This window comes from Sus scrofa, chromosome 6 (genome assembly GCF_054392235.1).
Source record: "Sus scrofa isolate SSC_HxYL_T2T_F1_AM1 chromosome 6, Sscrofa_HxYL_maternal_Yorkshire_Landrace_v2.0, whole genome shotgun sequence".
In the NCBI taxonomy this organism is placed as follows: Eukaryota; Metazoa; Chordata; class Mammalia; order Artiodactyla; family Suidae; genus Sus; species Sus scrofa.
In genome coordinates this window covers 43,380,238-43,402,560 of record NC_139388.1, presented here as the reverse complement: position 1 = coordinate 43,402,560, position 22,323 = coordinate 43,380,238, and the positions used below count along the sequence as shown (strand labels likewise).

Below are 22,323 nucleotides of genomic sequence, written 5' to 3'. Positions count from 1 at the left end.
TGTCTGTCTTCCCTGCTAGAATGCAGTGTCCTAAAGGACACATTTAGTTATTTTGTTCACTGCTGTATTGCCAGCGATGGGCACATAACACTATCTGGCATATAGAAGTCACTGTGGATAAATTTTTTTTTTTTTTTTTTTTTTTTTTTTTTTATGGCTGCACCTGCGGCATATGGAAGTTTCTCGGCTGGGGTCACATCAGAGCTGCAGCGGCTGGCCTACACCATAGCCACGGCAACACTGGATCTGAGCTGCATCTGTGACCTACACCACTGCTTGTGGCAATGCCAGATCCTTAACACACTGAAGAGAGGCCAGGGATTGAACCCACATCCTCACAGAGGCAATGTTAGGTCCCCGCTGAGCCACACTGGGAACGCCTAAGTCTTTTGAATGAATGAATGAATGATATTCCAAGGGTCTTCCATCGCAATGATAGTAACTTATTGAGCAATGCCCAAGTCTTATTTCATCTTGACAACAAACACCTGAGATAGGTATTCTTACTTCCATTCTCAGATGTGACTCAGGCAGCCGGTGGAGGAACTGGGACCAATCCTTGGCCGTCTGACTCAGGAGCCCGCGGCTCTTTGCGAGAACTCTATACAAATGAGTTCAATTAACTCGACAAATTTTTCAGGGGGCACGTAATACAATCAGGGTGTTTAAAAAAGGGGGGAGTATGTGGTGCCACCGCAGCAGCTTGCTTGGCACGAGATGGATGTGCGGCTGATAAGGGAAACTGATATGGTTTTCAACAAAGCCTAAAAATTAATCCTACTTAATGAACGTGACTAATGCGTTAAAGGAACAAGCGATTAAAATATTACCACGTCTGAACTTCTTCTCCCTGGCTAATTTCTTCTCCTCCCTAGGGTTACCATCTTTCAAAGAGGTAGGGGCAACAGAATTACAGAAATGGATTTTATGGAACAGAAAGGCATTTTAAAGGCTTAAATCGGGGACAGGCTGTGCAGCTCTCAAGTGGCTGTCAGTCTTCATGTCTCACTGCTCAAGCGAGGGATGTGGGCTGAGAGGAGAGGCTGAAACTGTCACAGCGACTGGAGCTGGAAATGGGGAGCCAGGCATTTCCCAGAGTAATGGTGTGGAAACAGGAGACAGACGTGGGGCCCTTAAGCAGGGAGGCTGACTGCCTTACAATTAGGCACAAGGTGAGATGAAAGTGGCTGAGGAGACAGGTCCCCTGAGGCAGGGCCAAAGGCACTGCACTGGCTTTGCAAGGTATCCAGGATCATACGCAGGATCGAATGCATAAATACATTTGGGAAGGACCTCTGGAGGATCCTAGCAAAGCCTCCTCAGAACACGCACCCCTCCCTGGCTCCAAACACACACCCATTGCCCAGATGGGAGCATCGAAAGTGTAGGGAACAGGAAGTATCTCAGAATAAAACTCACAGATCTGGGGCTGGGAGATCCCGTGCTTGTTGGCAAACACCTACTATTGACACCAGATCAGGTTTGTTCATGGAATTGTGTGAACCTGAGGTCCCACAATCAGGGGCCTCAGGACACAGAACTGAGCCAAGTGGGCAGAGTGGGAAAGAACGCAGACCTGCCAGCAAGGACTGACCCAGTGTTTGTCCAGTTTTCAGAGAAAAGACAAATGTACGTGTGTGTGTGTGCACGCGCGCACGCGCGCGTTTGTTAGTTTCCTCTTGCTGCTGTAACAAACTGCCACAAATTTAATGATGTAACACAACACAAATGTATTCTTTTACAGTTCTGGAGATCAAAAGTCTAATGTGTTACTACTGGAGCCTTTAGGGGAGAATCTGTTTCCTTGACTTCTGCAGCATCTAGAGGTTACCTGCATTCTTTGGCTCCAGGCCCCACTCTTGCATCTTCAAAGTCAGCAGCATAACATCTTCTGCCCTCTCTGATCACCTGCTTTTCTCAAGTAAGACCCCTGGGACTACACTTGCCTCATCCAGATAAGCTTCCATCTCAAGATCCTTAATGGACATTTGCAAAGTGCCTCTGCCATGTAAGGCAGTATATTCCCAGCTTCCAGGGATTAGGACCTGGGCATTTTGGGGGGACCATTATTCTGTCGACAACAGTGTATGTGTGGAAGTACTCACAATTTGTAAATGCTCAAATAATTTTGAGGTTTATATTATGGAGTATGCCATACAGATTGGTCTCTGAGTCATAAAGCGTGAGTCTCCAGGCTTTGACCTCTGACCTCTGTTTTTTTTTTTTTTTTTTTTTTTTGCCTTTTTTAGGGCTACACCTGTGGCCTACGGAAGTTCCCAGGTTAGAGGTCCAGCTGGAGCTGCAGCTGCAGCCACAGCAACGTGGAGTCTGAGCCGCATCTGTGACTTGCATCACAGCTCATGGCAATGCCGGATCCTTTAACCCACTGAGTGAGGCCAGGGATCAAACCCACATCATCATGGATACTAGTTGGGTTCACTTCCACTGAGCCACAATGGGAACCCCTCTGACCTCTGATTTAAACAAATCATCCATTTGTTAAAAGGAAGGCTTTGTGTCATGCCTCCTCCCGCCTTATCCTTATATACACTTTACTTTTCAGAGTCCCTGGGAGTTGAGAAGCTTATCAAACACTGATGTTCCCAAGCCCATGGGCTGTTCCTCTCAGTTTACAAAAATAACAACAAACATTTATTATGCTCCTGCTGTACCAAAACCTAAGTACTTTATGTGCATTATTTCTTTTAATCCTAACAGCAAGCTCATTTTTATCCCTGTTTGATAGATGAGGAATGTGAAGCTCAGTGTTGCCCAAAGTCACACAGCAAGAGGGGGCACAGCTAGTATGCAAATGAGGTTGTCTGCCTCCAGAGCCAATGGAGATGCAGCATCAAGGAAAGGGGTGGGGGAAGCAGGAAAGATAATAGCCTCTTCTGTTCAAACACACACATGGACTGGGAGTTTGGGATTACGAGATGCAAACTATTGCCTTTGGAGCGGATAAGCAATGAGATTCTGCTGTATAGCACAGGGAACTATATCTAGTCACTGGTAATGGAACATGATGGAGGATAATGTGAGAAAAAGAATATATATATATATATATATATATGTATATATGACTGGGTCACTTTGCTGTACAGTAGAAATTGGCAAAACACTGTAAGTGAACTATAATGGAAAACATAAAAATCATTAAAAAAAGAAAAAAGGACAAAGATGGAATGGGAAACTAAAAATAAATAAATAAATAAAATAAAACACACACACACACACACACACACACACACACACACACACACACACGTAGAACTCAGATTTGTCTATGTAGATTCAATTTCCAATATACCTACCACTCTTGGATTCTAGCCTCCATCCTCTAGGAGAGGACAACAGAATTATCCTTCAACCACAGAATTACCCTTCTCTCTGCTGCAACACTGAACTGGAATCCGGAATACATGGCTTTTACTTACCAACCATGTGTCTTTAGGGAAGTGATGTCATCAAAATGGCAACACAGGAGCCTCAGTCTCTGCCCCCTCATAAAGATCAGCAAGTAGATCATGACCTGCAAACAAATACAGCTCTGGCAGAAACTCGCAAGAAACAAACAAACAAACCAAAAACCTGAGAAGGGAGTTCCCATCATGACTCAGCGGTTCATGAACCCTACTGTTATCCCTGAGAACATGGGTTCGATCCCTAGCCTTGCTCAGGGGCTATGGGTTAAGGATCTGGCATTGCTGTGAGCTGGTGTAGGTCACAGATGTGGCTCGGATCCCATGTTGCTGTGGCTGTGGTGTAGGCAGCAGCCACATCTCCGATTTGACCCCTAGCCTGGGAACCTCCATATACCGAGGATGCGGCCCTAAAAAGACAAACAAACAAACAAATAAAAAACTCTGAGAAGAACTACACAAGAAGAGAAGAAAGCAAGCTTCATTCATTTTACCCTCAAGATAGCACTGCTCAGTGTCAAGGGGAAACGTCCCGGGTAGAAAGAGTTTTCCTTGCTGGAAAGGAAGAACAGGGTGAACTGCCAACTTCCCCCACCTTTGGGGGTCACTGCAAAAAGTCCTGCTTCAGGTTCACCACACACAGATGGGCAAAGTGGAAAACAGAGAGACAGCTCGGAACATGGAAGAAAAGTAGTGGCTACCAATATCAACCACTCAGCAAGAGTGATCATGCTTCAAAGTGACCTGCTCTGCAGCTGATCCCAGAAGATTTCACCACTGAAAAAATGTAGGGCCCTCACTGCTGCCATGCTCCCCCCCACCCCGCCCACCAATTTCACCAGCTCTTGACTCACAGGTATTGGCATTTAATGATGCGAGCTGTCTGATTTCCCTGAGTCCCTCCCATCCACCTGCTCCTCCACTGGAACCCAGGAACTGCCCTAGTAGCTGGCTCTGGCCTCTGAGGCTGGGCAAGTGCATGATGCTACCCCCATGGCTGACCTCTACCACTGGGCCTGTGCTTGGGGCAAGCCTTCCAGCTGCATAGAACACAGTAGTGGCCTGACACTCATCATTGGGCTCTCAGCACTCTGCATGCCTAGATGGAGACTGTGCAGCCACAGACCGCAGGAGAGCATACCAACAGCCAGAGCCCCAGTAGCTGCTAATAAGCCCATAGTTGGCCCTGGCCTTACTGCCTGACTTGGTCCCCATCACTAAGTGTGTGTCTGCAACTGGCTCCTGCCACTATGTAGGCATCTACAGGTGGCCACTGCAGACCAGTGTGTGTATACCACTGGCCCTGGGCATTGCCATTGTCTGCCATGGTGCCTAGCTGCTAGACCTGGAGGTGCCACTGAAGAGGACCTCAAAAGCCCTTGCAGCCACTGTGACCCCCACAGTGTTCATCAAGGACCACACAGTTTCTGATGCTTTTGAACCCCTAAGCCAAGGAGACATCATGCGCCTCCAGACCCAGTGCTATCATATATCCCTACACTTGGTGCCCTGTACCGCTAGACCAAGGGTCTCAGCATGATCCAGCATGCCCCATCCACAGATAAAAAATCTTCCTCTACTGCAGTCAATCTATAAGGTCAGGAAGAGGGGGCTGCTTCTACAAACGCACAGACACCTGTACAAGGTGGCAGAATGGATTAAAAACAACAATAAAAACAAGGTCCAAATATATATACTGCCTATCAGAGGCTTATTTCAGCTAAAAGGCACACATAGGCTCAAGTGAAGGGATGGAAAAAGGTATTCCATGCAAATGGGAACCAAAAGAGAGAAGGAGTAGCTATACTTACAGTGACGAAATAGACTTTAAGCCAAAAATGGTAACAAGAGACAAAAATGTCATTATATAAAGGGGTCAATTCATCAAGAAGATAGAACAATCATAAATATAGATGCACCCAGTATCAGAGCAATGAAATATATTAAGCAAACCTAACAGATCTGAAGGGAGAGACAGACAATAATACAATAGCAGTAGGGAAATTCAATACCTCACTTTCAACAATGGAGAGATCATCCAGACAGAACACCAACAAAGAGATGCTGGACTTGAGCCAAACTTTAGACCAAATAAATGTAACAAACATATACAGAACATTCCACCCAACCTTAGGAGGATATACTTTCCTCTCAAGTGCACATAGAACATTCTTCAGTTTATCAGATTATTTAAAATGCCACAAAATACGTCTTAGCAAATTTAAGAAGACAGAATTGAGAGCCCAGAGAGAAACCATTGCATAAACGGTCAACTAATATTTGACAAAGGAGTTGAGGCTACTAAGTGAGGGAAAGGATAGTGTTTTCGATATATGGTATTAGGAAAACTGGGATGACCACATGGAATAAAATGAAATTGGACTCCTATCTTAGACACTCACAAAAATTAACTCAAAATGGGTTAAAGTCGGAAACATAGAAACAAAATCCATAAAAATCCTAGAAGGAAACACAAGGAAAAACCTCCTTGACACTGGTTCCGGCAACAATTTTTCAGCTATGACACTGAAAGCACAAACGACAAAAGCAAAATTAATAAGTGAGACTACGTAAAACTGAAAAGGTTTTACACAGCAAAGAAACCATCAACAAAATGAAAAGGCAACATTCAGAATGGGAGATGTTTGCAAATTGTATTTGACAGGATTGATATTCAAAACATAAAGAGCTCATATAACTCAAGAGCAATAAAATAAATAATCCAATTAAAATGAGCAAAGATTCTGAATAGACATTTTTTCAAAGAGGACACACAAGGAGTTCCTGTCGTGGCACACTGGAAACGAATCCAACTAGGAACCATGAGGTTGCAGGTTCAATCCCTGGCCTTCCTCAGTGGGTTAAGGATTTGGCGTTGCTGTGGCTGTGGTGTAGGCTGGTGGCTAAAGCTCTGATTTGACCCCTAGCCTGGGAACCTCCATATGCTGCGGGAGCAGCTCAAGAAAAGGCAAAAAGACAAAAAATACATATATAATAATAATAATAATATATACATGAAAGTTGCTAAGGGAGTAGATCTTAAGTGTTCTTACCACAAAAAAAGACATGGTAATAATTATATGAGGTGCTTTAGATATTAGCTAACTCTGGTGGTAATCATGCTGCAATATATGAGTGTGTCCAAGCAACAAGCTGTACGCCTTAAACTTACACGTTATGTGTCAACTATATCTCAATAAAACCGAACAAAAAAATGTGTCTTCGGGCAGGTTATTTGTCTTCTCTGAATCTCAGTTTCTTCATCTAGAAAAATAGTTTTTTCTTTCCTTTTTTCTTTTTATGCCCACACCTACAGCACTATGGAAGTTCCTAGGCTAGGGGTCGAATCAGAGCTGCAGCTGCTGGCCCACGTCATGCCACAGTAACATGGGATTGGAGCCACATCTGCAATCTACGATGCAGCTTGCAGCAACACCAGATCCTTAACCCACTGAGTGAGGCCAGGGATTGAACCGGCATCCTCAAGGACACTGTTTTGGGTTCTAACCTACTGAGCCACAATGGGAACACCTAATCTAGAAAATTTAGAGAGTTATTTTTATTATTATTATGGACAGTTTACACAGCACTTGCCAGACATAGTTCTATTCACTTTATATGAATTAATCCATTGAATCCTTTAAATAAAACACTTTGGGGCTAGATCCTGCTTTTACTGTCACTTTACAGAAGAACATTGAGGATAAATAAATCATCTACGGACAAAGCCCAGGAACAGCAGAACTAGGACTGAACCCTGAGAGCCCAGAGATAACAATTCCTACTCTGCTCACCTTGTGAAGCTCCTTCCGTCCTTCCCTCATCATTCATCCTTCACTTACTCTTCGCCACCTCAGAGGGCTGTGGTGACATTGTGTTCTTGCGTATAAAGCACTCCAACAATGCCTGGTGTGTGACTGCTGCTCTGGAAGGGTCTGCCTTTATCATCAGGGTTGTTGCAGGGGTAAACCTGGTGCCTGCCCTGTGATGAGCCCAGTCAGGGTAGCCCCTGAAGAGGTGGGTTCCAGTCCTGAGAGTACAACACAGTCCCTGGGGCCATAAAGAAGCCCAAGACCTAGGCCCTGAGGAAAGTCCTGGAGGAAGTGGTCAGTGTGCTGTGGACCTAGAGAGGAACATAAATGAGTCAGTAGGAATCAAAGGAAGGCTTCTCAGAAGAGGAAGGCGACATGTCAGACAAAAGAAAAAAAAAATCAGCAAACCCTCACCTCACTAAGTGTGTGTCAGGCCCCCTGTGGGTGCTTTAAACATATTAGTACACTTACTCCTCTCAGATGGCTTCCTCACCATCCCCACTTTACATGCAAGGCAACTGAGGCATAGAAGGGTTAGAAAAATTCCTTAGGTCACAGAGAATGAGCACAGCACAGACTAGAGAAACTTCCTTGGTTCATATACCCACCACCAACACAATTCTGCTAAATCTGTGCATCCTTGTATTAATATTTACTTAATATTTATAGATTTATTTACTTATTTTTTGCCTTTTCTAGGGCTGCTCCGGGGGCATATGAAGGTTCCCAGGCTAGGGATCTAATTGGAATTGTAGCTGCTGGCCTACACAAGAGCCACAGCGATGCGGGATCCGAGCCGCGTCTGCAACCTACACCACAGCTCACGGCAACGATGGATCGTTAACCCACTGAGCAGGGGCAGGGATGGAACCCTCAACCTCGTGGTTCCTAGTCCGATTTGTTAATCACTGCACCATGACGGGAACTCCAATATTTACTTAATATTTAAATAACCCACTTTGACCTAAGTAAATGTACAACGAACTTTATCTCACTACAGTCACTGGAATATCAGTATGGTTAGAAAATAAATACCATGAAAACACACTATTATAAAATCTCTAGATTCAACTACCTAATCGCTTTGAATCCAAGGGCTATTCTGTAAAAGGGAGATTAGAAAGTCTGGAGAAGAATTAAAGGTATATTAACACCAAACTGGGACTTTCTCTTTGGTGTAACCAGAAGGATGTAAAGAGAAGTAAGGGAGTAACATTCTTACCATGGGATAGAAAATGATTTAGGGACTTGTTTCTGCATCCCCTAAAATCTCACTTAGGGAAACTGACAGTAGCTAAGAACACAGACTCAGAAGACAGACTCTCTCACTTCACAGCTTGCTGGCTCGCTTCACCTGGGCACATCATCCTTCTAAACCTCTGTTTTCTCATTGGTAAAATATAGATAGGGATCTTGATTATAAATGAAAGAATGAAGGTAAAGCACAATATCTAATACATAGTAAATATTTACTAAACATAAGCCACCACCATCCTCAATATTACTAAGCTTTGCAGTAGGTCTCCAGACTTTTAAAAGTATTTATTTATTTTTTAGATAACGATAATAATCATTACAGTAATTACTACCTGTCAGATTCTGCTTTGAGTTTTATGCTTGTTGTAAGATAACGCTAATAATCATTATAGCAATTACTACATGTTAGATTCTGCTCTGAGTTTTATGCATACACTCAATCATATTTTATGTATACATAAACATTAGTACTTATATTCACTACTATTATCATCCCTATTTAAACTATTATGATAATTTATTCTTTTCCCTAGTTCCCCAAAGATAAAAAACCCTGACAGACGCAAAATCGGCCCACGGGACGCTCCTGGAGACCTCCTTTGTCCCTTTTCTTAGGGCAGATCCACGGCCTTAGCCCGCTGGACACCTGAAACTAACGCGAGGCCACACCCCCTCTACCAGCTCATCTTCGCCCGCCTCTAACGTGCGTCTCTACAGGATCGCCCCGCCCTGTAGAGGGGCGGGGCTCCTCTTCTGCTGGCGCACTGACGTCACGGATCCCGCGCCTCTCGCCCCTCTACGCGCCTGCGCCGCTGGCGGAAGGTCGTCCCGGTGACCCGCCTGGGTTTCAGAGCTGCTGTCGCCATGTTGTCTGTCGCTTCCCGCTCGGGCCCTTTTGCGCCGGTGTTGTCGGCCACGTCTCGCGGGGTGGCGGGCGCGCTGCGGCCTCTGGTGCAGGCCGCGCTGCCCGCCACCTCGGAGTCACCAGTGCTAGACGCGAAGCGGTCCTTCCTGTGCCGAGAGTCGCTGAGTGGCCAGGCCGCGGGCCGGCCTTTGGTTGCCTCCGTAGGCCTCAATGGTGAGCCAGGCAGAGGGGAGCGACCAGGGGCTGAGGGGTCCCTATTATCTCGCTCTCTCCAGCCTTGGACCCAGGGAGCAGCCGAGGAGGGCGGGGGTCTGCGGGAAGATGGGGAGCCTTGTTTGCGGGATCAGGTTCCTTGCCGGAATGGATCGACCTTGGGCCTTCCTCTTCTGCCTTCATTCACCCAATTCCCTTTACTTTAAATGCTCTTCCCACCCAGTTTCCTATATTTCCAAGTCTTACCCATCCTTTCTATCTTAATTTAAGATTAGGTAAATAAGATTTTTATTTGCTGATTTCTTTATGTTTAATAGCACATAACACTTTCTACTCTTTTGGTGATTCATCTGACCTTGAGCTTCAAGGTGTAGAGAATATCTCCTTTACTTATTATTTATATCTCCCACATTTTCCATATAGTTGGTGCAAGATATTTGTGAGTGAATAAAGCGGCAAATTTTTTTAGGGGGCGCCAGTGGGTTTTAGAGCAATTGCCCAAGCCAGTTATTTTTTGGACTGGAGCTGAGAAACAGCATGGGAAGGGAAAAATATCAGTAACAGAGGAGAAAAGTATCTTGGAATTAGTCAAATGGCAAAGAATTTCTTCTAAAAATCAGGGGCTTACCTGACTTTTCCAGGAACTGGTAAATACTGTAGAAACTTAAGGCCGAGCTCTTTCCTGTAGCCTTGCCTTCAGCTTTGAAGCTTAAATTCATATTAAAATCTCCTGTACAGGTGGTTTGTGGAAAGGGGCAGTTGGGTCAGAGAAGATCCCTGAGTTGGGACATGTTAGAGCTCAACTTAAAACCAAACCATCTGTTTTTTTTTCCCCTCAGATCCTCTATATTTTAAATTTTATTTGTTAATTTAAATTTATTGGAGTATGGTTGACTTATAGTGTTGCATTAATCTCAGGATTACAGCAAAATGAATCAGACATGCATATAAATATATCAATTCCTTTTTCCCCGAATTTCTGAGTAGATTTTCCATGCTATATAGTATGTTCTCATTAATCATCTGTTTTTTTATATATATTTTTTATTTTAATGATTTTTATTTTTTTCCGTTATAGCTGGTTACAAAACCCCCTGTTTTGTTATAGTGCCTTAAGTTTTCGACATTTCTGGGTGATGTTTCTATAAGTATCTGATTTTGTTTAAATGTAGAACTAGATCTGGTTAGCATCTGAAAGTCACACCTAATAGAGCCTGTGTAAAATACTTAGGGAATGGTGTTTGCCCTATTCTTTCCCCAAGTGTTCTTGATGGGGTAGCTCAATATAAATGTAACCTGCTAGATAGAATGGGAGTAGAAAACTGGATTTCCTTTGCCACCATATCTCTGAATGATAATATCAAAGCCTTTCTATTTAGTGTTCCTGTACCTTTCCTTGTGTACTGTAATATGGTTAGGGTTGTAGATAGGGTTTTTAATGGAGAAGTATAAACTTTGGTTCCTTCATCTTTTAGGTATGGTAAGAGACTTTCCAGGGTATTCCAAGACAGTAGTACTTAAGGGAAAGTAATTTATACTTGATCCCAAACCCTGGGTGACACCGATAGATAAGCATTAGGTAGGAGTAGGGTAGTGTGTGACATAATGCACTTTGCTAGAGTTGTGAATATCATGTAGGCACTACCTATGTCCTGTCACCTCCAAAAAATGCTGAGTTAGTTAGAAAGTACAAAGAGTTATTTTGATAGGTTTCACCATTGTTTATGAATACTTATGGCCTCCATAAAGTTAGTGACGTTGGACTTCACTTTGTGGCTCAGCCAGTTAAGAAACAGACACTGTCCATGAGGATGTAGGTTTGATCTCTGGCATCACTCAGTGGGTTAAGGATCCAGCATGGCTTCAGGCTGGGGCTTAGGTCAAAGGTAATGGCTCAGATCTGGCCTTGTTGTGGCTGTGGGCTAGGCCTGCAGCTCCAATTCGACCCCTAGCCAGGAACTTCCATGTACCACATTTGCAGCTGTAAAAAAAAAAAAAAAAAAAAATGTTACTGACCTAGAGAACCATGTGAAATATATTCCATATTATAATATTTTACTTCTCAAGGAAGTATGTTAGGATGAGACAGCCGAGAAAGTCAAGTAGAATTTCAGCTTATATGAAAATGCATTTTATGTGTTTTTTCTGGAAAGTGAGGAATTTTTAGTGTCCCCTTTTCTAAAAAAGAAACTTTAAGGCAAATTTCTTAAAATGAGTATGCTGTTTGCAATGAGATTTGCTTCCTGAAACACTTAAAAGTGATGCCAGTAAGTTAATTTTTTTGGTCAGATATTTAAAAATGGTATGGGGCAGAAGGATGAACTTTTTTTTAATTGCTTGCCTCCAGAATACTACATAAACAGTAACTATTTAATATTCATTTGACGTAAATATTGGCCTGTTTTTATGGCCTGCGGTACTAGTGTCCCAGTTGAGAGATCCATAGCAGTTTAAAAAAAAAAAAGATAATGCCTCTGCTCTTAGAGATGCTTTTGCCCTTCAAAGAAAGAAAAAAAAAAAGCTCTTTTTTCTTATACTAAATTGAAACTGGTTCTTTTGGAGATTTCATTTGATTTTGATAGGTGTGTATTCTGATAAGGATGACCTTTCTGCCGTTTGTGGTTTTACTCGAATTTATAACCTGAGTCTAAAATGGAAATCTCAGAATTCCCATTGTGGCTCAGCAGTTAGCAAACTGGATTAGCATCCATGAGGACGTGGGTTTGATCCCTGGCTTTGCTCAGTAGGTTAAGGATCCAGCGTTGGCCTAAGCTGTGGTGTAGGTTGCAGATGAGGCTTGGATCCCAAGTTGCTGTGGCTGTGGCGTAGGCCAGCAGCTACAGCTTTAATTGGACCCCTAGCCTGGGAACCACATAGGCCACAGGTGTGGCCCTAAAAAGACCAAAAAAAAAAAAAAAGATATCTCTGAGTTTCTATTACTAAAACTATCCTATTTATAGAATGCTTATTATAATCAGTGTTTTGTGAATTTTTAGCAGTTCTTTCTGATAGATAGGAATATAAAGTTAAACATTTGGCTTAGTAAGATCATTGCACATCAGTTTAATGGGTAAACTAGATGAGTTTTAGAGTCTCTTCTAATCCAGGAAATGTGAAAGATATTTGGCATAATTGCACAGTGGGTCTTAGCAGATTGAATTTTGAGGTACTTAAAATATTGCTGTTTACAGTGTTTTTTAACTTTTTAAATGTGATTCACTGAATTGTTATGAATTATGAATCAGCATTGTTCAGTCAGGAGGAACTCAATTTATACATATTATGATTTCATATCAATATGGTAGTGGTTGACCTCATTTTGTTCTCAGTATTTTATATGCTGGTACTGCCATCTTGACTATTTCTGAGACCAGTGAGTACCATATTTATTTGTTTCTTTGTGCTTTTTTTTTCTTTTCTTTTTTTCACGCCCACGGCATATGGATGTTTCCAGGTTCCCAGGCTAGGAGTCAAATCCGAGCTGCAGTGCCAGCCTATGCCACAGCCATAGCAACATGGGATCCAAACTACATCTGTGACCTACACTGCAGCTCATGGCAACACCAGATCCTTAATGCACTGAGCGAGGCCAGGGATTGAACCTGTATCCTCATGGATACTAGTCGAGTTCTTAACCTGCTGAGCCACAACAAGAAGTCTGAGTACCGTATTTCTTTCACGTTTTTAGAATTTGATTTTTGCTTGTGAATCCATAAAGGTCCATTTCCTGATGTATGCCCCTTTCAGGGTACTCATCTAATGGTGTTTTTTAACCTTCTGTTTATCTTGCAGTTCCTGCTTCTGTTCGTTATTCGCACACGGATATCAGAGTGCCTGACTTCTCTGACTATCGTCGCGCTGAAGTGTTAGATAGTACAAAGTCCTCAAAAGAGAGCAGTGATGCTAGAAAAGGTTTCTCCTATTTGATAACTGCAACGACTACTGTGGGTGTTGCATATGCTGCCAAGAATGCCGTCTCCCAGTTTGTTTCCAGCATGAGTGCTTCTGCTGATGTGTTGGCCATGTCGAAAATTGAAATCAAGTTATCTGATATTCCAGAGGGCAAGAACATGGCTTTCAAATGGAGAGGCAAACCTCTGTTTGTGCGTCACAGAACCAAGAAGGAAATTGACCAGGAGGCTGCAGTTGAAGTGTCCCAGTTGAGGGACCCACAGCATGATTTAGAACGAGTTAAGAAACCTGAATGGGTTATCTTGATAGGTGTTTGTACTCATCTTGGTTGTGTGCCCATTGCAAATGCAGGAGATTTTGGTGGTTATTACTGCCCCTGCCATGGGTCACACTATGATGCATCTGGCAGGATCAGGAAGGGGCCTGCACCTCTCAACCTTGAAGTACCCACATATGAGTTCACCAGTGATGATTTAGTAATTGTTGGTTAGAGACCTGGACTCAAGTCATAGGCTTCTTTCAGTCTTTGTCTCACCGCAGAAGAGTTATTTGAGAACAAACCTTCTGTTCTTAGAGTTAGTCGACTTGAAATATTTAAGAATTGCTGATAATGTATTTGCAAACATGTGAAGTAAATTGAATATGTTGCAAACTTTCAAGCATTCACCTAATAAAACCACTCTTAAACATTGTTATGCTCAGAGATGTCAGAGGTGCAGTGTCTTTGATAGCTAGTTCTAATTAAAAACTTTAGACCAATATGTAAGATATGTGTGAAATCTGTAATTGGCTTTCTTATTTATTTACCTTTGTGTTAGGGCTAGAGATTCTGCAGAGCTCATGGTTAGGATGAGGTAGAATTAGCTGATTATCTCCAAGACCTGGGAGGTGTTTTATTGACGCTGACAGAGACAATAGCATACAAGTTTACGTTCTATTCTTTTCACACCTGGCTGTGTGTGGGAGACACATCCTCCCCTTCCTTGCCCCTCTGCCCCGGGGAAATCCGTATGAAGACGTTGAATGATGTGTGGGGAGGGAAGAGTGGTGAATGAAGTTTAGCTGCTCTGAGGGTTTGTTTAGCTCTAGCTCTGATTTCCTGCCTATGTGACAGGCCAAGAAATGTTTTTAATTTACTTAATGGAAGTAAGTTAGCAATTGGAATTCTTCAGTTTTAAGAGGCTATTATTGTCTGAGAGAAGCTTTCCAAAATGGGATTGCTGTTGATACTTCATGTGGTATGAATATTCATGTCCCCACAGTTCCCGCATCCACCCTGTCAGAAGGCAGAAAGGGGATAGTGCCCCAGACTCTTGGTACTGTCTTCATTGAAAATGATCCTGCTGTGTTTTTATTTTTGTTTGTCTTTTTAGGGCCATACTTGGCGGCATACGGAGGTTCCCAGGCTAGGGATCGAATTGGACCTGTAGCTGTGGGGCGATAGCACAGCCACAGCAATGTGAGATCCAAGCCGTGCCTACGACCTGCACCACAGCTCATGGGGCAACACCAGATCCTTAACCCACTGAGCAAGACCAGGAATTGAACCTGTGTCCTCATGGATCATAGTTAGATTCATTTCTGCTGAGCCATGGTGGGATGGGAACTCCTGGTTTTGTTTTTTTGATGATTATATTTTGAGGTGTTTCTTTTTTTCAGTCACCGCTTTTCTCTGTGAAGTGAGAGTGGCACAGGGAGACGTGGTAGAATCTTTTAACATCCTCTTTCTGCCTCATGCCTCCAGTTACACAGGTGAAACAAGACCAAGGTCTGATATTCTCCCTGGGAACTGGGTGTGAGCTCTACGCTTTGTTGAGAATTACAGCTGTCTTGGAGTTCCCGTCGTGGCTGAATGGTTAACGAATCCGACTAGGAACCATGAGGTTGCAGTTCAATCCCTGGCCTTGCTCAGTGGGTTAAGGATCTGGTATTGCCGTGAGCTGTGGTGTAGGTCTCGGATGCGGCTCAGATCCTGCGTGGCTGTGGCTATGGCGAAGGCCGGTGGCTACAGCTCTGATTAGACCCCTAGCCTGGGAACCTCCATATGCTGTGGGTGTGGCCCTAGAAAAGGCAAAAAGACAAAAAAAAAACCCAAAAAGAATTACAGCTGTCTTGAGAGATAGGTCTGTCTTTGCCATTTGGAGGTGGGTTAGTAAGGTTCCCTGGATTCACTTTGTGATCACACGTGCATTTGTAAAACAGCAAGTGAGATGAAGTGATTGGGTCTTCCAGAGGGAACTGGCCCTCCAGGTTTCCAGTCCTTAAAATCAGTAGCCAAGTGTATCAAAGAAGAAAATGTCAAAGTTTCCAGGCTTATGAGGAGGTATTAATCTTTGGTTCATTTTTAGCATTTTAGAAAGAAAATTAGCTGGTATGATAAATGGGGCACTAAAAACTAGTATTTTGTTTTAGTTCACATAATGACATTTTAGGTTCAGGTATTTAGGTATGTGACAAAAAATGCCAAACATTGCTATTTTACTACTCTTTGATATGTTCTCTCTTTTAAATGGAAGACCTGATCATTTCAGCATATGTAGATTACCAAGGAAAAGTTGGTATTGTTTGATTTAAAAGTAGTGAAATTGTATCATGTATGAGCAATTTATGTATGTGGTATTTGTTGTTATTTTTTGGAGCATCTCCCATATTTTTTTTACCCTGACTATATCATGAGGCCAAGAGAAGTTGGTATATATTTCTTGCCTATTTTGCTTGTTTATCATGTGGTGAAGATTCTGTGTTTCTAGTATTTATGGGGAAAATCATCTTACGCTTTTTTGTCTACTCATGCTACTTTTTAATGGTGCCAGTTGCCCACAGCTTACTGTTTAAAACTATACCAATACATCTGTTTTAAAAAGCTGACAAATTTTGAGGCTATTTTCTTTTTTAAAGTGGTACCAGAAGCTATTCATAACTTCAGGATATACTAATACAAAAGTTTTGCTGGTGTATATTTATGCATAAAATTATTACTTGGAGGAAATTAGTGGGATGAGTAAAAATTCAGCTTTTAATTTGAAGGTGAATTAAACCTGGGTAGAGATCTTTAAACTTTATCACACGAATCCTTAGGACCCAGCAAATCTCTGGGTGACAGTTATTGTGTCATCTGATGTCAAAAAATAATTTTGTTTATTTGTACGTAATTGAAGCTGCTGAGTTTCCAGTCTGTCCACCAGTTAGTTGCTAGTTGCTAGTTGGGTGAGTTTGGGGTTTTCTGGTTTTGCCATTTCCTAACCATGGCTCCATGAGCCTGTCACGTAATCTCCTTAGGACAATTGTTCTCTAAGAGTCCTTCCCTGTGAGATTTGATGAGTCCCTCAGTCCCACTCCAATAAAGATGGGAATTGGTTTTCTTAGATAAGCATTTGTTGTCTTTGCAGTATTTGGATTTATGATAAAGAGATCCACAGTCTGAGGTAGCATTATTTTAATCAACACAGCCAACCTTTTATAACAGTAATGCTCAATCAAGGGCTACACTGCTACTCTAGGGGTGTTTGTGGCCATTATTTGGTTGTCAGAAGTGATTGGAAGGTGCTGTTGATATTAGGGCGTGGGGAGCAGAAACGTAGCATGTTCAGTTGAGGGAGACACAGGTCCACACGCTAAAAATTTGGTGCCAGAAATGTCAACAGTACCCCTTCCCTGTAGCGAGATGCCATATTTCTTCCCATCCTGAAGTGATACCTCAAAATAGTTTGCATTTTCATATTTGAAATGCCAAAACACTACTGCATTGGAGGCTACATGGCAGTGGGAGGCAAAAATAGGAAGTTTGCTGGTCCCTAGATGTATCACAGGCATTCTTTGCTGTGTTTGGTGGACTGCTTGTTTTTCATGATATTTTGATTGATGATAAACTTAAATCCCAGTATCCCACTTAGTTTTTAAAAGAAAGCTTTGTTCCACAAGTGACTGGACAAGTAAAATTACTTGCTAACTGCTTTGCTAAATGGATGGAAAGAGCAGATCTATGTTTTTTTTGTTATTTTGCTAAAACACAATCCTAGATATTAAATGACTTAAGAAAAGAAAGGAGTTCCCATCGTGGCTCAGTGGTTAACGAACCTGACTAGTATCCATGAGAACGTGGGTTCAATCCCTGGCCTTGCTCAGTGACTTGAGGATCCCGTGTTGCCATGAGATGTGGTGTAGGTCACAGATGTAATTTGGATCCTATGTTGTGGCTGTGGAGTAGGCCGGCAGCTACAGCTCTGACTCTACCCCTTGTGTGGGGACCTCTATATGCCATGAGTGCAGTCGTAAAAAAAAACAATAAATAAATGACTTAAGAAAAAGAAACCTGAGCAGTTGGTACCCTGACCTCAGACCTTAAGCATGTACTTTATGCTGGGAATAAAGATAGGGATAATCTTGAGATCCGTACCTGATATACTTTTAAAAGAGTGGCTACAGAAAATAGTATTTTTTTAAATTTTTGTATCATTTGTTAGAGATAACACAAAATTTACTGTGGTCTTTCTGAGTATACCTTTGGAAAATCTCTTTGACTCAGTCAATGTGTTGAGAGCATTTGTCCTTATTTGATATCTATGGCTTGGGACCAAAATGTGCTATTAGTACCCTAATTTTTCTAGACAATGGGAACATACTGTTTATCTGAATGTCAGAGGTCATTGTTCCTACAGGGCTGATGCTTTTATTTTCTGTATTTTCATGTCATTTGACTATCACTGTATTAACCCAAAATAAATGTCCATGTTTTTCAGAATGATATCCTTGGCCCACTGTTCTAACACCTCTCATCACTGTTTGCTAATGACTCCCCTAGATGACTTCCTTGAATTTCATACTCATGTTCACCTGCTTAGTTGGCATCTGTGCATGGATGTTGCATTAACACCTTAAACTCAAAATGTCCAAAGGGAAAAGAAGTCCTCTCTCCAGAGCCATCTTCATTGCAGTTGGCAAGCTAAAAATCTCTAGTTTCTTTTTTAGGTAACCCCTCTGGGCCCAAATCAGGCCCCAAACCCTGCTAATTGTATCTTCTTAATAAAATAGAGCCATTACTCTCTCTGCAATCTGTAGCATTCTAATAATGGCAGACTTTTTGAGCACTGACTCCTAGCCACTAGCGTAAGTGTGCTTTATGTATATAATGATCTCATTTAAAACTCAAAAAATTCTGTCATGTAGGATATCTGTTATTATTCCTAGTTGATAGAGAAACTGAGGCAAAGAAGTCCCTTGTCTACAATCTTATAGCTGGTAGGTTAGTAGAGCCAAAATTTTATCTTAGCCCAGAGAGCCTTGAGTCCAGAGCCCATATTCCTGATACGTGTGTGATTGAAAAAAGGGCTCAGTTAAATCTAAATTGACCAGTGCCTTGTCAATGCTTGCCTGGCCTTCTGCACCAAGATTTCAAACAGGTCTTTCCTCCATCCAATCCTATCTCAAAACCATTCCTCCATATAGTTGCTCTAAGAGTATGGGCTTGGTTCCTGGTTCCAGTCTTGGCTGTGCTATTTCCTAGGCATGTGATCTGACATAAATCATTTAAACATTTCATACTTCTCTTCCTTATCTGAAAAATAATACTCCCTCAGAGTTTGTTTATGAATGAATACATTAATGTAGGTCAAGAGATGACTTTCAGACTCCTTAACCTGGAACCTCTACAAGGTCCTGCTTCCCTGCATCCCACCAGGAAACTTCACCCTTTGCTGTAAACACAACTTGCTTTTTGTTACCTGTATTTTCCTTTTCTCTTACTCTTTTCCTGCAGTGTCCCCCTTGCCGTGTTCCCTTCTTTTCCCTTCTATTAGCAGGCTGCTCTTGAAAATCTAGTGTGGTCCCCTGCACCTAAATCACATTGACTTTTCCAGCAAGTTTTCCCCAAAATAACCAGGGCATATTTAGATACATTTTCCTCTATTATAAAGTTCACTCTCCTGATTTGTCTCCTCACCACCAAATGGAGGGGAATGGGGCCATGGCAAGCAAGTGTTCAGCCATGAACTTGAATTCTAAGTGGGGAAAAAAATAAGTGAATTTGTGAGTGGCATTATTTGAAAGGAAAGTTTCCAGGGAGTAGGAGTACTTTGTACCTGATAGGGCTCTGACATTTAAAAAAATAGAAAAATCATGTAACATCTGTGTATCATTTTTCTAGGACTTTAGGTCAGAGGAGGAATGAACTATATAGTACAGGATATTTTGGATTTAAATTTAGATTTTATTCCCAGAAGAAAAAACATTGAAAAGAATAAAAAGTGAATTCAAGATCTTAAAGAAAACCTGGCATAATTTTACTTTATTTCCATTTACTTCATAATGAACATTCTTCAGCCCATGTAAGATTTCAATGTCAAAAGGACTGTCCCTTAGTATTTTATTTTCAACAATTTTAAATGCAATTGGCATCATTTCATTACTTCTACCATTTCATCTCCCTTTTATTCACTTTCCATCCCGGGATTTATTTTTGCTTAGAGGGCAAAAATATTATCAAGCAGGTGAATTGGTCAATTCTTTGAGGTAGGAAGGATTGGAGATTATTTTCTCTTTTTTAATAGCCAGCACTGCTTATTGGGGTTAAATATTTCCTAAGCATAGTACTGCCAGGAATGTGAGGTTAAGGTGGTTTCTACTTTAGATACTTAAAGGAGACCTAAATATACCACAAAAGAAAGACCATTCAAGTGCTTCCTTGTGTGAATGCTTATTAAAAGATTATTATAGATGGGAAGTCTGGAGCACAGAATTAAAGTTAATTTTGTGAGGGGCTTCAGCAACATCTTTGTAGCAATTCCTCCTTAGCAATCAACCCAAGACTGGTCTATCAGTGAACTGAAAATCCCAGTCCGTAAACTGCACTTGATATTTTTGCAGCCTTGCCCTTAACTTGGGACAATTTGAGTGCAAAAGCTTGCAGTCATTTGGGTTTTGAAATCCTTATATGAATTAAATACTGGCAAAGGTAGGAAGTAGGTATAAGTAGTGCGTTTTTCATATATTTTTATAAAGGGCAAACAAAACCTTGACTAAAGGAGAAAAAAGGCTACTAATGCATTTCATGTAATTGTTCAGTCTAGGATGAGTGTCTGAAATCTACCCTTTTCTTTGTGCCTTGTAAAATTCCAACTCAGCCTCTTGTATGTGTCCTCATCTCCCCACAAGATAGTCCCTCCTGTGACCCTTTTGGAGGGACATAGCATTCTGAGGGGCCCCAGCTGATTCAGCACAAATGAACGTTTCCACAGAAAAGAAAATCAGTATATGAAAACAGGTTAGGGGCTATTTTCTTCTTGGTCAAGGATTATGTATTAGACTCTTTGTCATATAAATTTCAAATGAAATAAAAGGCATATTAAGAATAAAGCATATACAAATGCTGGAAGCATTATTCAGTGAGGCTATAGATGAGATTTAGAATATGATTAGGTAGGCAGAAAGGAAATTTAGGTGGAAGTGTGCCCCTCTTCAGACTTTTATCAGTTGAAGATTGGTATTAATCCTGCATTCTTCCCTGAAAGTTCAGATTTGCATGATGCTGATAGAAGGCAAAGCTAAGCTCATCCACAGTAATGGTTCACGTTATAGGTATTGTCCCCTGTTAAACATTGAAGGATTATTACTAAACTGAATCCAAAAACTAGTTCTTTGAAAAGACGAGGGAAATAAAGCTTTCATAAACTTGATGAAGAAATAAGACAGAGCAAAAACACATAAGTTGAGGAAAGAGCTGGCCATTATCACTTGGTGGAAGAGATTAATAATTTTAAAAATGCAGCTCTATGGCAACAACGTTATAAAGCTCTGGGGATGAGGTGATTTAATAACAATATAAAATGCCAAAATTTATCCAAGTAGAAACCTTGAATGTACCAATTAGCATAGATCAAATTTCATAAGAAACATATGGGACTATAGCAAAAAGTCTAAATCAAGATCTAAATAAAAGGAAGAACAGGTTCTTGAGTGGAATAACTTAGTTTCATTAAAAAGTAAATTCTCCCCAGATTAACATAACAGTTAATGAGCTTCCAATTAGGATCACTACAGCTTTTTTTCTTTTTGTTTGTTTACTTTGTTTTATTTAGGATAAAATCGCCATAGAATTTACATAGAAGAAGAAATATCCAGGAATAGCCAAGAAAAGTATAAAAAAGAAGAATGAAGATTTGCTTCAGCTATGAGAACCTACTATGAAGTCATTATAGTTAAATTATGACATTGACATGGGAACAGACAGGTCAGCAGACGAAAAGAGACTATCAAGAACTAGATCTCAGGGTAAATGAGAATTTAATATAGGAAAAACAGGATTCAGTTCAGGGGAGAAAGGATGTTTTATTTAATGGCGTTGATAAAACCTACTATCCCTCTCAAACAGTTGGAGCCTGGCTCTTAACTATGCATAAAAATAAATTCTAGGGAGATTAAAATGCATGCAAGACAAAAAATTTTAAGAGAATATCAGAAACTATAATCTGAGGATGGAAAGAGCTACTTTATCATGAGAGAACACTTAAAACCTATAGTAGAAAAAACAGACCTGTTTGAGTACAAATGAAAAATCTTGAAAATAAATATCAGCCAAATCAAATAATAAATGATTCGCAAAAAATTCTAATGAAAATGAAAGAATTAGTCAATATCTGTACTATAGAGAGATGTCTTATAAATTGACAAGAAAAAGGACAAAACTCCAGAAAAAAGGGAGGGAATAAGAAATGTGTAAGTAAATACCAGTAGCTAATAGATGAGAATGTGTGAAATCTCCTGGTTGTCAGATTAAGCACAATGGTAATGAGATCATTTTACATCCATCGGATGGGGCGAAGCTTTAAAACATTATGTCTTCTGCTGT

General features: G+C 41.3%; 1 protein-coding gene across 2 annotated transcripts; it reads left to right on the top strand.

Annotated features, from left to right (window-relative positions):
• Positions 1-9,311: 9,311 nt before the first annotated feature.
• Positions 9,312-18,225, top strand: UQCRFS1 (ubiquinol-cytochrome c reductase, Rieske iron-sulfur polypeptide 1). 2 transcript variants are annotated; one of them, XR_014805067.1, is made up of 3 exons: positions 9,312-9,569; positions 13,362-14,855; positions 15,511-18,225. XR_014805067.1 is itself a non-coding variant. In XM_003127002.5 (2 exons), the coding sequence occupies exons 1-2, from the start codon at positions 9,356-9,358 to the stop codon at positions 13,970-13,972; spliced, it is 825 nt and encodes a 274-aa protein (XP_003127050.1). In that variant the 5' UTR covers positions 9,312-9,355; the 3' UTR covers positions 13,973-18,225. The 2 variants fall into 2 exon arrangements, 1 of the variants encoding a protein (XP_003127050.1); XM_003127002.5 differs by having other exon boundaries at positions 13,362-18,225.
• The last annotated feature ends 4,098 nt before the right edge of the window (positions 18,226-22,323 follow it).